This window comes from Paralichthys olivaceus, chromosome 6 (genome assembly GCF_024713975.1).
Source record: "Paralichthys olivaceus isolate ysfri-2021 chromosome 6, ASM2471397v2, whole genome shotgun sequence".
NCBI lineage: Eukaryota > Metazoa > Chordata > Actinopteri > Pleuronectiformes > Paralichthyidae > Paralichthys > Paralichthys olivaceus.
Window position 1 is genome coordinate 24,726,062 of NC_091098.1, and position 13,203 is coordinate 24,739,264.

A 13,203-nucleotide genomic window follows, 5' to 3' on the forward strand; every position below is an offset into this window, starting at 1 on the left:
GGCTACAGAACATGCACCTTTGCTTGTAGAATTATTTATTACATGCACCTGCAGAGCTGGTCAATGCATCGACAGATATAAAGACACTACAGAAGCTTTCAACAGCCTCAAACAGTCAACAATCATTTATAAAGGCACACACAGCAAATTGAAAGTTACTGCACCATACAACTGCCCCGGTACATAAAAAAATACGTGATAATACATCTACAGCTGCACTTACTACAGCAATTACGGCACAAAAATATTAGAATATGACATCTACTGTAATTCTCGTATCGTTTCAGTGAGCAAAATACTGCACTTGAGGCTCTTTTCATTCATTAAACACCGTAACATAAACACATGTCCATGCAGAAGTACTATGCAATTCAGCCTGAGTTACCAAAAAATGAAGGAATACCTGAGTAAAGCAACCCTGTGATGGGATAATTAAGAGAAATCAATATGTAAAAGATGCTGACACAGGCCACCAATAAGAATCAAGAAAAGGGTCCCCACTGTTTATCCACGAGAAAAGAATCAGTCATTATCAACACCGATTGAACTGCAGCGGACAGATCTGCATTTTCTGCCGACTTTAAACCTTTGTTAGGCACTTGCGGTAAATGAGCCGTGACAATGACTGAACTAGCGGGAGTCTTTCCTCTCTGATTCACAGAACAGGACTGTTGGTCGCCGCCCATTTTTCGGATCAGGGTGCACCAGCTGTTTGTTAATCTATGACTCAGTTTGTCTGGAAAATTCTTCCTAGTTCTCATTAACTAATGATTTGATTAAAGAGTTTAAGGGATCAAGAGTTTAATTGACTTAACATCGTGTATCTGCTGTACACACAGATACGACTTTGTAAGAGTTACTTACACTAACTCAGAGTTTTTCAAAATAAAAGTTGGGTAAAGCTGCGTGCCAATGTTCCAAAAACAAAATTTCAAAATGTCCAAAATTCATATTCCCGTCTCTGACATGGCTTAAACTTGTAGATTTGGTGAGACTTAAAATACAAAGCTTTCTCTGAAAAACGTTGCTCCATCAAACTCCAGAACTTAAACCCATTAATCTTGAGGGGTTTGAACCAATCAGTCGTGTTGTCGTAGCGGGTCGGCAGTATCAGAATGACAATAGTAGTTTTCTTTCACCTTCTTTGCCAAGAAACTCTATATGAGAATTAGTTTCACCTTTGAATTAGTGAGGCATGAACATATTAAATTAGCTTAATTTAGTTTATAACTAAGCTAATTTTGAAGTTGCCAACAGCCGGTGCAACTGAATCCAGGTTTGTGTTCATCTCTACATATAAGAACAAACGCTTGATCAAACCTCTACTTTTATATATAGGACGAAAAAATATAAACTATATGTATCATAAATAATAAACAACATGCCAGTGGGATACACATTTATAGATTCCCACCTAAGCCACATATTTTTTAAACTTAATCTTAACACGTATTTTACATTTTCTTTAGCTTTTTTGCATATTTTTCTGTCTCTGCTTTAATCGAACAGCAAAATGGCAAATATTAAGAACACTGTGATGGTGACAGCCATTAGAAAAGACTGGACTGCTAGCAACTACCCAGATGTTTTTCACAATACAATCAGGGGATGTAAAAACAGTATATGCATCAATCAGCGGAGCAGTTTTCTCCAACCAATGTTTTTTGCAGCATTTTCCCCATTAACATCAATATGATGACATTTAAGAGCTTTTCTCAAATGTTGATGGTCAGCGGTCCAGCATGCTACTAATTTAATACTGACATTCTTCTCCTTGAAACTCAAATCAGAGGCATAACTCTGATTAGACCCCTTGCTGACAGGGATCTAGCTACAGTATATGGCACCAGCGAGGTAATAGCTTGCACATTGTGCCTCTGAAGAGCCTGTGATATGTTTAGGAGGAACAGCACACGAACAGAAGAAGAAGATACACATTGTTCACAACTGCGACAGCAAAAATCAGACTCCAGAGACATACTGCTGAATGAAAAACAGAACAGCCTCAGTTAGCATAGTATCGTATGGGATTGGGTGGTCTGTATTCGCGGGGCTCAGACACTGTTAGGGTTGTAACAGAGCATGTTCAGTTGCAGGTTCTCATCCCAGTGTCTGAGGATGATGAAGAGCTGGTTGGCAGCAGCCTTGATGGAGGCTAAATCTCGACCTTCCGGGATGTCCTGCGCACTCAACCACATGCTGGCCTTGGCAGCTACAAGTTCCCACTCAATGAAATAACTGGCGGAGCTGTGCTCCAGCCAGGCCAGGGCCACGGCTGTGGCCCACAGCATGCTCTCAGGATTCAGCCTCCTCTTTAGCACGCCACCAGGCGACACTGCTTCAAGGCCCCCGGAGCCGGAGCTACGACCACTGTCCCCAGTGGAGTGTGGGGAGACGGGGGGCTCGGCAGCACAGGAGGGACTTCCCAATGAGGAAGGAGCAAACTCCGTCCAGGCGCTCCTGGGCAGATGAGAGGGGCTGTGGATGCCGACAGTTTGCTCTGCTGGTTGTTGACATGTTTCTGGCTCGCACGGTGATCTGTGCCCGTAATCAGCAGTCTCTGCGCGGCGGCTGCTGGAGTGAGACAAGTGGCCGAGGCTGGTGCGGTGACTGGTGAAGGGGGACGTCCACTTTAGCTTGTCCATGGGAACATTAATGGCGTCACACAAAGCTGTGTCGAGGGGAAACGCACCACTAGCCAACTGCAACAACACCTGTGGAGAAGATTGTGACACATTCGTCTCTCCAGACAAATCTACAGTCTGCTCAAATTAGAATCCATCAGAAACATGCAGTGACAGATCTGTATAGATTTGCTACCCACCAGAGGGATGTAGTCTTTGTTCTCGTTGTCACTTTCTCCAATTGAATCACCAGACCTGCTGTGAGATCGACACATGAAGCCTTTGGCAGCTCGAGTCAGGAGACGAGTTCTGCTGAGGGCCAACCTGACGGAGGAGAGAAATGTAAATCACAATGTACAGCAGCATCTTCTGCTCTCACCAGGACGGATATTGTTCCTTTGGAAATTAGATTTACATATAGTTTAAATAAAAACAACTGAGGGTAGTGAGCCGTGCTAGTTGGTTTGTCAATGTGCTAAATGCAAAGATGGTGAACGTGACAGAAATATGGACTGTGAATAAAGATGGAGGACACGACCACCACTTCCTCCCATTGAACTCAAATACTACTTTTAAGTTTAGGTCCATGTCCCATCTGCTATTAAGGAGAAGACAAGGGGCAATGAAGACTTTGGGGCGCGGTCATGTCGTCCATCTTTATATTAAGTCTATTTTCGTATTTTAAACAGCTCATTTCGTTGAATTTATTGTTCTCAACTCTGTATTGAGGAGAAATTGGGACATTATCTCCATAATTGAAATATTCTGGCATTTGGTTTCTTTCTTTGACAGATTATTGGGCCCTGAGCAAAGTCTCCGAAAGCAGCTCCGGCTTCTTATCTTGGTTTCAAAAAGCATAATTACACGGTCCTGACTGGTCATAAAATAGTCTGATGTTGTTCTGAATCGTTAAACTCAATGCAGCATTCTCTAAAAGTCAAAAAGAAACGGATGTTAAGAGATTCCAGGCTCAATTATGACCCGGTCGTTAAAAAAGCTGAGGCTCCTGCACTTGCATTTATCACAACACATTAATGCTGCCAGCCAGCGCCCAACCACCCACCTGGCAGAAAAAAGGCTCTCCACCGATTTCTGTGATTGGTCCGAGGTCACAGACGGACTCCTTGGAGCGACTTCGAGACAGAGATGGTTAGAGAGTTAGACAAGGAACTGAGAGAGAGAGAGACAAAGCTGTGGGACGTTTTATTTTGTTCTCAGCATGAGTCTCAGGTAGTAAAGGCGACAGAGCAAGTCGCACATTTTTAAACCCTTTGAGACAAATAATAATTTGTGAATATGGGCTATACAAACACAATTTCATTGATTGATTGAAAGAGCTAAAACACACCCACTGAGCTTTAAGAGCAGCAGAATATTCTCCATCAGCCGTGTCTCCTCTGCAGGTGAAACACGTCTGTGTGTATGAGTCTTTGTGGCTTTTTTTTTTATTTTTTTAAAAGGTCCAGGCAGCTTTTGTCAATAGAAGCCACAAAATGATGTCGATTTCTCTCATCACTTACAAGAAAGGGTGACGACTACAATGTCAATAAGCTCATGTTTCACATTCGGAGCGATACAACGGTGATGCCGAGGAGACGACCGGGGACAACCAGACGCTCCGTGTCGGCTGATGTGCTGCACTCACCCTCTGTGAAGCCACATCTCTCCCAGCCAGAGGAGGAGGGGGTGCTGCATGGAGAGATGCCATCCTCTCCACCTAAAGACGCAAAATTACATCAGTTGAATCAATTCCCTCTATTTCTCAGAACACACATGGACATTGGTTTGATAAAAACCGACGGAATCTTGGGAACATACTGACGCAGCCCCGCTGCATCTGTGCACCTTCTTTTTTAACTGGCACATGTTCCCGCAGTGTGCTCGTCGTTCTGCTTCCTGTTGCCATGCCACCACTGAAAAACCAGCTCGTGTAAAGAGCTGTGCCCTTTTGCAGAAGTTGGAGTATTTTTACTGTAAAGCAGTGGGCAACTCTTGTTCAACATCTCCCAGCTCCCAGTGTCTGCAACCTTTTTTTATCTCTAAGACATTTGAATAAGACTCTAAGTAAAACATCCCTTCAACTTTTTCTTTTAAACCTCCATCTGCTGTTTAACCATTTGAGATGTGAGCTGAATATTTTTTAAAAAAGAATGCGTCCTACTGTTCGGCAGCAGTTGGACGTCCTCAGCTTCCTGCGACATGCCGCCAGACTGAGAGCGACCCAGTCCGATGGAGTAACCTTTGTTCTTCCTGCTCCCCGAGCGAGAGCTGGAGTGTGAGCCCTTCTTCAGACCTTCAGCTGAAAGCAAAAATTCAATTCTCAGACTGAAATAACCGTTCAGTCAAACCCCAACTGAGACACAAACCAAATGGGAAAAGTCAGAGAGATATTCTTGTGATCACAGATGTCTCCTTTCTGCTCCAAATGATGAAATTCAGCCCACAGCAAAACCAACATTTAAATCTCATATTTTACTTTGCCCAGCTCGTCTTCAATTAATATTTATCTAGACTCAAATTAAACACGGGGTCGCGTCAGGCAAACATTTTATCTTTCTGGGCAAACGTCAGACATCTATGAGATCATGAGGGAATAACCCACAGCTGGATAACTGCTGAAGACATATTCACTTTCACACACAGACACTGTTTCTAGAGATGGACGACATGACAGCTCCACAAAAGTGAAGCTAAATCATCTAGATTGCCCCCTGGTGGTTGGTTGCGGTATAGCTCACAAACACTGCCTCCTTCATGTTAGCGGATGGGACAGGCCAATATTTTTAGCCGTATTTTTGAAGAACGGGAGGAAGAGATGATGTGTCGTCCATCTTTATTTCCAGCCTATGGTCTCATTCTACAAATTCAACTCTCAGCAAGAGAGTAAATACGCAAAAAACTATTCCTTTCATAAGATACTAACTTTACAGACACGACGGCACATTACAAAATTCTAATTTACACACCAAACTGGTTTATAACTGCTTAACTACAAATGAAAGATACGTTAAAACAGAGAGACGTTTTTGCAGGTTATGTTCAGTGGCACTTAAACGTTCAAACAATGAGTTTTATCTGACTTACCAGGGTTTAAGTGTTCAATGCACGTCTGTAAATACTCGTTAGTGTCCAGGTCGATGGGAACAAACGCTGTGTATTTGCTCAGTATATTGCAGGCTTTGCTGGTGTGAATAGCATAATGCTGGTACTTCCTGCCAGAGCCTGTGAATTACAATAAATGATTATGTAACATCAGACTTTGCTTTATTCTTTTGAATAACATCATTGCATCACATGACGTATACATAACCTTTACACAAATTAAATGAACAGTGTGACATGAGAAGATAAATGTCACTCTCATATGTTTTTATTTAATATAAAGATACAGGTTAGTGTCACAATGACGTTAACGAGTCTTGTGTGATATATGAGAGTGTCATCAATGTTCTCATGTAACTCTAAAATAATACAATTATGATGAAACTGCTCCTTTAAGTTTTTATACAATTTCAACTCTTATGTTAAACAAGCAGATAAGAGATAACAGCAAAATATAAGAAAGATAAAAATGTAATTTCTCATTTTCTACTCCTGTTCCTTCATAATAATTTCACCCCCCAGATCTCCCTCCGAACACTTCCCCACAGATCTCACCGTGCTCGATCTCACACTCCTTATCCGCCATGTGCTCGAAGTCGTGTATGATGGAGTGTCCGGCCAGGTGGTGGAAGGTCTCGTTCCACAGCTCCTCGTGAACCTTTTCCTCGCGTTCCCGCCCGTTCAGGTACGGCTCGATGTCGAACAACACCTCCCACTTCATGGGTTTGCCGCACAGCAGCCCGGACACCACGGCCTTGCAGTCGGCTCTGTGGTGGTTGGCGGCGCCCAGATGTGAAATGTGCGTCTCCTGTGGTGTTTCTGCTTGACACAACTGGTGCCCATACCCGTCTGAAACGTCACAGGAACAAGATTCAATTCCTTCATTTTTTAAGACATTGTTTTCAGAGCTTCTTATCTACGACTGGATTTGAATTCATCTGACAAGATGCATTTCAAAGGGGCTTGAAACAGACAGAACTAAAAGCTGCAGACGGGCGATGCATTCCCTGTTTATACCCAAATCCAGCTTTGCTAAGTTTGTTAGCTATGTTGTTATAATGCCGTTTATAATGATGTCATATAACACAAGATGATTAATATAATTAACCTTTAGATCGTGTCTCTAATCTTATTGGTTGCAAAAGATCTATTACACTATATGACATCATTCTGTGACTTCATGGTGATGTCACGATGACGTCATTACTCCCATATGATCATAAATTATCATCATATTGTTTATTTGCTGTGCACGACGTAATGTCCTTCCTTCCTCATGACGTAACTTATCATATGACATTTATAGATTGTTATGATCAAGATAAGCTTAATAGGTCGCGCCATTATTTGCGGAGATGTCTGTCAAATGTGTTTTTCTCTGACTTTACTTTTGTTTACCTTGACCTGTAACCGATCAGCTCCCAAAAGCTAATCATCTGGAGATAAACTCACAACTAATAATCCAAGTTTGGTAAAAATCTGTCGTACATTGTTGAGTTATTTGGGAAACACACACAAACACACGGGGGGAAAACATTTCCCTGCTTCCAGCCGTGCTGGCAGACAGGGTTATAAATCCATTGTGATGGTTTCGGTTTGAATCAAAAGTTAAATTTATTGCCTCAGTTCCTCTTTTGTTACTTTCAAAGCAGCTTCTGATTAAAACCATCTGCTGATTCATGTTACACCATTTGAAAAGAACAGTTCTGGGAACTGTCCTCTTTCTTTGTGATATTTCAATGAGGTGATCAATACCACTCCTTTGTCCGTCCATTAAATATGAAGCTACAGACAGAAGCCACTTAGCTTATTATAGAGCAATTCCAATCAATGTCAGTTTGAGTTTTGAGCATCAATGCAACTTATAACTACTATGATTTTATGATCAACTCCCTTTATGATAAAGATCCTTAACGTGCTGAATATATTCAGGCAAAGCTATTTTTTTTAAAAAGGCAACTTCTTCAAATGTTTATGACTTAAAAAACATCTGGACATAATTCATATGAAATATAATCTCCAAAATGTGAGAAACCACAACATTCCCATTATTTTCCAGATTTGTCATAAAGAGGGAAATAAATCAGTTTTAAATTATTTCTTGCTTCATTTTGTCCGTTCTTTTTGTCTCCAGATTCACAGACACACGCTGCGGTTGATAGCATTATGTAATTATCTCCGTTCAGTCGAGATTCCATATCAGCTCTGTATAACATGATATCTGTAATAGCTCTACGCCCTCAATTTCGGATGTTAGGCAGCAGTGGGAAATTGACCTGAGTGAGGAGCTGAGTAATGACCGTTGGGAGGTTTCCCTGAATAACACACAGACAGACATGGATCTTCGTATAGAGCCCGGTGGCCCCTTACCTAAAACCTGCAGCACATTTCCACATGTTTTATTCCTGCTTTAACCTTGTCACACTCTGGTGCAGTACATGTGATGCTTGCATAGATATATTTCGAGGTATACTCTCTCCTAATCCCTCGTGCCCCAGAGGTTTGCTCTTTAAAAGGCAAAGCTCAAGTGGTTTTAAGGTTTACCCCCTTAATTGCAGGAGCAACAGACTCACAAGATGCTAAAACCGTCCCCTGATATCAATTCATTCATTAAATTCAAATACAAACAACAATTTATGAGGATCTGTGTTTAAAGTCATTTTGTGATACTCAGGACGACATTGGATGCAACTTGCTTTGAGGATTCTCTATCGGGGAACATAAAAATGTGCTTCGTGTAGCTGGCGGTGGATTGTTGTGGGCGGGGGGGGATTATATGAAACTTGTGTGCACTTGGAGATTCTCTCTTAATCAAATAAGACCGTTAAAATGTTAAAAAACTAAAATATATATATATAAATCATCTTTAGAATGTTTCATTGCATCAATTTTAAAGAATTCAAGATTCTTTATTGTCATTGATCTGTGGAGAATAATACAATGAAGCTGTAATAACCCTGAGATTTAGAAGATGCTATAAAATAATAGAAAAATAAATAAAGAGAACACTAGACAACTAGACTGGCACTCAGTATAATGCATCGCTCTGCCACAGCCCAACCACATCTAAATTCACTAGAGCTGCACCACATGGCAGAAAGACAGACGGGCAGATAGATAGATAGATAGATAGATAGACAGATAGATAGATAGATAGATAGATAGATAGACAGACAGATAGATAGACAGATAGATAGATAGATAGATAGATAGATAGACAGAGATAGTGAATACATGAATACAGTTTGGTTTGTGGCTTCACCTGTATCTCCGCCGCTGCCGACAGATGGGCTGTCGGTGGAGGATCTAGATGCATCCTCCCCAGCGGTGTTTTGAGCTGCTGGCAGCAAACCGCTGGGCAGAGGATTGTCTTGGGGCTGCAGATGGAAATGAGGCTCGGAGTCGGCTTCCTGCTGCAGAAGCGGCGGCTCCTGCTGAGGAAGCGGCCGATGGCAGATGGCAGGACGCCCTCTGGAAGATGTGGCGCACAGACTCGCCAACTGTGGCTGAAAACACGAAATGATTTTTTTTTTTCAGTTGAAAACACCCTGGTCCTATCACGGATTTTAATTACACACGAAACCTCATCTGCTGAATTTATTTTAATCCAGTCAATTTCTACAAAATGTCAGGATAAAATTATGAAGTGATGACATTTTATATCCAAAAGGCAATTTCTATTTCTATTTGTGTAAAAATAAGATTACTGTTTGCTCCAGAGAATTAGATTTGGATTGATTAGGCGTGGCATGAGGGCAAAGAATCCTCAGCTGTGTTTTACAAAGAGAGGATATAATTTCTCCACAGCCTGCTGAATTCTGTTTAATTATATTAGGAAGCGACCTGAGAAATATTTAGACTTAATTATAATTCATGGATTTTGTGCTTCATTACTGAAGAGAGCACATTAGCTTGTTCTTGGTTAGTCACCAGTGCAGACAAGGGTCGGGTCTCTGTTTAATTTGTCAGTACAGTCTGAATACAAATTTAATTTTTCCAAATACAAAATTAGATTCTGCTGCCGGATGGAGACTTGTGTAATGAGTGTGTGATTCAACATACACAGCACATGCTTTATTATTATCGTGATGGTTCATGAAATCTCAGTCTGGGAAAAAAACCCACAAATTAAATCAGAAATAATTATTGAGCCCTTTTAGAAACTAGACCTGAGCTACGACGTGGATCACACCTGGTAGTCTTTCTTCCACTGCGCCTCGTGCTCTGGACTCATCTGACCGATCAGCTCCTGGACCTTTGCTCTCCTCAGTGGATTCTTGGCGACCACGGAGCTGGGGTCGCTGGGAGTGAAGACCTTCTTCGCTGGGTTGTAGTCTATTATCTGGTTGGTGCTGTACGCCCGCCTTCTCGGTGACGTCTTATCCAACCCTGAGGTTTATTTCAAAACACCAACTATATTACATCCATCCACTGAAAGATAAACATTGAGTGCCGCCCTGAAGACTTGAAAATAGAGATTGAGGAATAAACTCGATTCATTTCATCATTGACATCTATAGAAACTGACTTGTCCTCTGGTTGCCATTCGAGAGAATGCAGGTTTCCAGGCACTTCCTCATTGGCTTCACTTTCCAGACCTGGAGTCTCAGGTGCATTTTTATAAGCAGTAAATAGGAGGTTCTTACCCGAGGTGTCTTGTTCCGTGGTGACAGGGCTGCCGTCCGTCATGGAGTCCTGGTAGGAGTCATACAGAGGCGCCTCCCTGTCCACACTCGTCCTCACCGGGTCCTCCTCTTGAGAGTGGAAGAACACGGAGCTGGCTGACTCAGTGGAGCGCATCATGCTGTATCGCCTCCTCTTATCCTGATGTGAGACACATCCAAGACAAGTGGCTCAGTTCTAAAACCTTTTACATGGAGTGATTAAGAAGCTTCTGCTCAGTTGAGCTCAGCCAGGGGCCGACCGGGACAATGACTCAGGCCGATAATTATATAGGCTCACCATCTTTTCAATGACGTCATCTTTGTCAGGTGCCATAAGAATGTCCTTCTCTGATGCCACAACCAAAACAGTGAAAATAAGATATTTCCAAGGGCTTTTACTTTGAAATTCCACATCAGATCGTCCTGATATTGTCAGAGTGAGACTTTAATCCCCTCAGAACTTGTGTGGAAAACAAATCTAACGTCCATAATATGATGATTATAAATACTTTCAGTAAACCGAATACGCTCGACTGAGTCGGGTCGTCTGACCCTGTGTCTCGGAGTGAGGCACTCCTGCTCCGTGTGAGGGTCACTCCACTGACCTGGTCCCTTCCTGGGGAACATGTTGATTACTTTGCAGTATTGAGCTGCATCTGAGAAAAGACATTTCTCTTCTTAATTCTCTCCTTCTCTGCTCCACCGTTTCCTTTTCTTCTGACCTCGAACTTCCATTTCACCGGTGATGTTGTATAATGTTATCAGAAGTGCGTGCATGGCTGCTGCAACAATTTAAAAGAGCGGAGCTGTAATATCTTAGGTTGCGGAGATGATGATGATGCTCTCTATATTATTGCTTGTCATATCCTGACGGGCAGTCCGCCACTGAGCTCATGCCCTTTCATCTCCACCGGGATTTACTTCAAACCCATTTCAGAGGAAACAGAAAAGTGTTTTCTAGTGAAGTCACTGAAGTAAACATAAAACCACAGGGTGTGATTTGAGGTTCATCTGCTGGAACATTCACAACACAGAAAATCACAGTCATCCCACAGTCATTAATCACTTCTCAGCGAGGATCGTCCACTTACAGACTTGGGGTTGACGTGGTAACGGGTGGTGTCACAAACCACGCTGTATCCGATCAGACTGTCCCCAGGAAACAGGAATGTGTTTCCCACAGGAGACAGCAGCACTTCTTTAGTCTCGGGGAAGAGCCATTCGATGGAAATGTCACTGAGCACTGGAGACATGGTTTTCTTCAGCGACTTTATCAACTGTGGAGGAATAAAAACACATACTTTCAGATATAAAACCCAGCTTCCTTCATGACGATATCTGATTTCCTAATTGGTATCAGCAGCAGACGCTGCATAATGGCTCTTCAGTGGTCCCTCAGAATAGCTCACCGTCGTCAGGAGCGATACGCAAAGCTGGAAATTAGTACCTTGGGTTGCAGCCTCTCGCCCTCCGCCAGGAACTCTGCCGTCCCTTTTGAAACCATCGCCAGCCCCTGAACCAGCCTCCTGCAAGCATTCTGCCCAATGCCGAACGTAAAGCATCTGCACAGACAAACACGGCAGCTCAGGATGTGTGTAACACTGCACATTTTACAGCAGTGATTTGATTTATTTCATTTTATGTGATTGTTTTAGCTGCACATTCTTTGCACATAGTTATTACCTGGTATGTGAAGGCCTGCAGTGACACTGTGGAAGGTTTAATACCTGTACCTCTATGTGTGTGTGTGTGTCTCCCACTTCAAGGTACGTACAATTTTGGTCATACAAGTTTTTTTAATGTTAGCTGTTCTTAGATATTGTGTTTGTAAGTTCATCGATTAAAAGTTGAAGTATCTTACGTGAACCTATTTCTTTTATTTGTGTAGATGTAAAAACCGACCGGAGGATTTGTTGTTTGTTTGCTTTGTCAGGATAAACGGAGACAGATTTTTTTAAAGAGATGCAATGGAGATATATAGAAGTTCATTTAACAAATATAGCCTGGGGATCTCTGGAGAGAGGTTGGAGGGTTTTGCTTTATTTCCTCATTTTAATTCCGCTGTTTGCAGAAGAACGACCTGGCTAATTTCATTGCACCAGCATCGTCTCTTGGAATTTTTAATGAGGTCGAGGGCAGATTTAAAAGCGCAAATGTCCCTACCTACATACTTAAACACCCAACATGGATTTTTTTCGCAAACCAGAGATTCACCATTGTTTGATCTTGTCTCTGATTGGAAGCCTGGCGTGATAATGACCTGGGAAGCTTCGGCGAATGGGCTGAGCTCTGTGCACCAATCGTCTGGGGGCAGGCAGCCATTAAAAGGGGGAATACAAAAGTCAATTATTTCCAGAGTGACTCAGGAGAGGGCTTCACAGTGTGAGATCCAAAGCAAACTGCAAAGAGGAATGATTTCCCCGTGTGCCGCAGATCTGCGGCGCCACCGGTGCTCGCTCTCAGCTGACAGCTGCTGTTCACATTGTGCGGGGAGCGTTCACACGTGCTTATTCCGTTGTGTCGTTTTAATCTAAAACTGAGCCCGCACAAATGTCGGCACTCTGACAGATTCCTTGTAGTGATATATAATGTTTGACTCTGACACAACATAAGCTGTATGATTTCATTTTGAAAGGATTATGGCTCCATAACCAGGTGTTGCATTTAAGTCCCTGACAATCCCTGGATGTGAGACTTGTGTTATCGGTGAGCTCAGCTTTTGCTATTTGCATAATGACTATAAACAAAAGAGGAATGTATTATCATTTCTCTGTCTGTGCCATTACTGTGACAGTGCTTTCTAATAAGCTTCC

At 42.4% G+C, this 13,203-nt stretch overlaps 1 protein-coding gene across 2 annotated transcripts in view; it reads right to left on the reverse strand.

The window, feature by feature from the left end:
* The window catches only part of vwa5b1 (von Willebrand factor A domain containing 5B1), a 27,684-nt gene continuing 14,481 nt past the window's right edge, over window positions 1-13,203 (reverse strand). For both annotated transcript variants that reach the window (XM_069527113.1, XM_069527112.1), the window contains exons 12-23: window positions 11,838-11,952; window positions 11,482-11,667; window positions 10,373-10,550; window positions 9,919-10,115; window positions 8,989-9,232; window positions 6,282-6,575; window positions 5,709-5,846; window positions 4,786-4,923; window positions 4,270-4,341; window positions 3,688-3,757; window positions 2,825-2,948; window positions 1-2,714 (exon numbers count right to left, since the gene is read on the reverse strand). In XM_069527113.1, coding sequence (XP_069383214.1) covers window positions 2,055-2,714; window positions 2,825-2,948; window positions 3,688-3,757; window positions 4,270-4,341; window positions 4,786-4,923; window positions 5,709-5,846; window positions 6,282-6,575; window positions 8,989-9,232; window positions 9,919-10,115; window positions 10,373-10,550; window positions 11,482-11,667; window positions 11,838-11,952 — 2,416 coding nt within the window. In that variant the 3' untranslated portion in view covers window positions 1-2,054. The remainder of the gene's footprint in view (window positions 2,715-2,824; window positions 2,949-3,687; window positions 3,758-4,269; window positions 4,342-4,785; window positions 4,924-5,708; window positions 5,847-6,281; window positions 6,576-8,988; window positions 9,233-9,918; window positions 10,116-10,372; window positions 10,551-11,481; window positions 11,668-11,837; window positions 11,953-13,203) is intronic.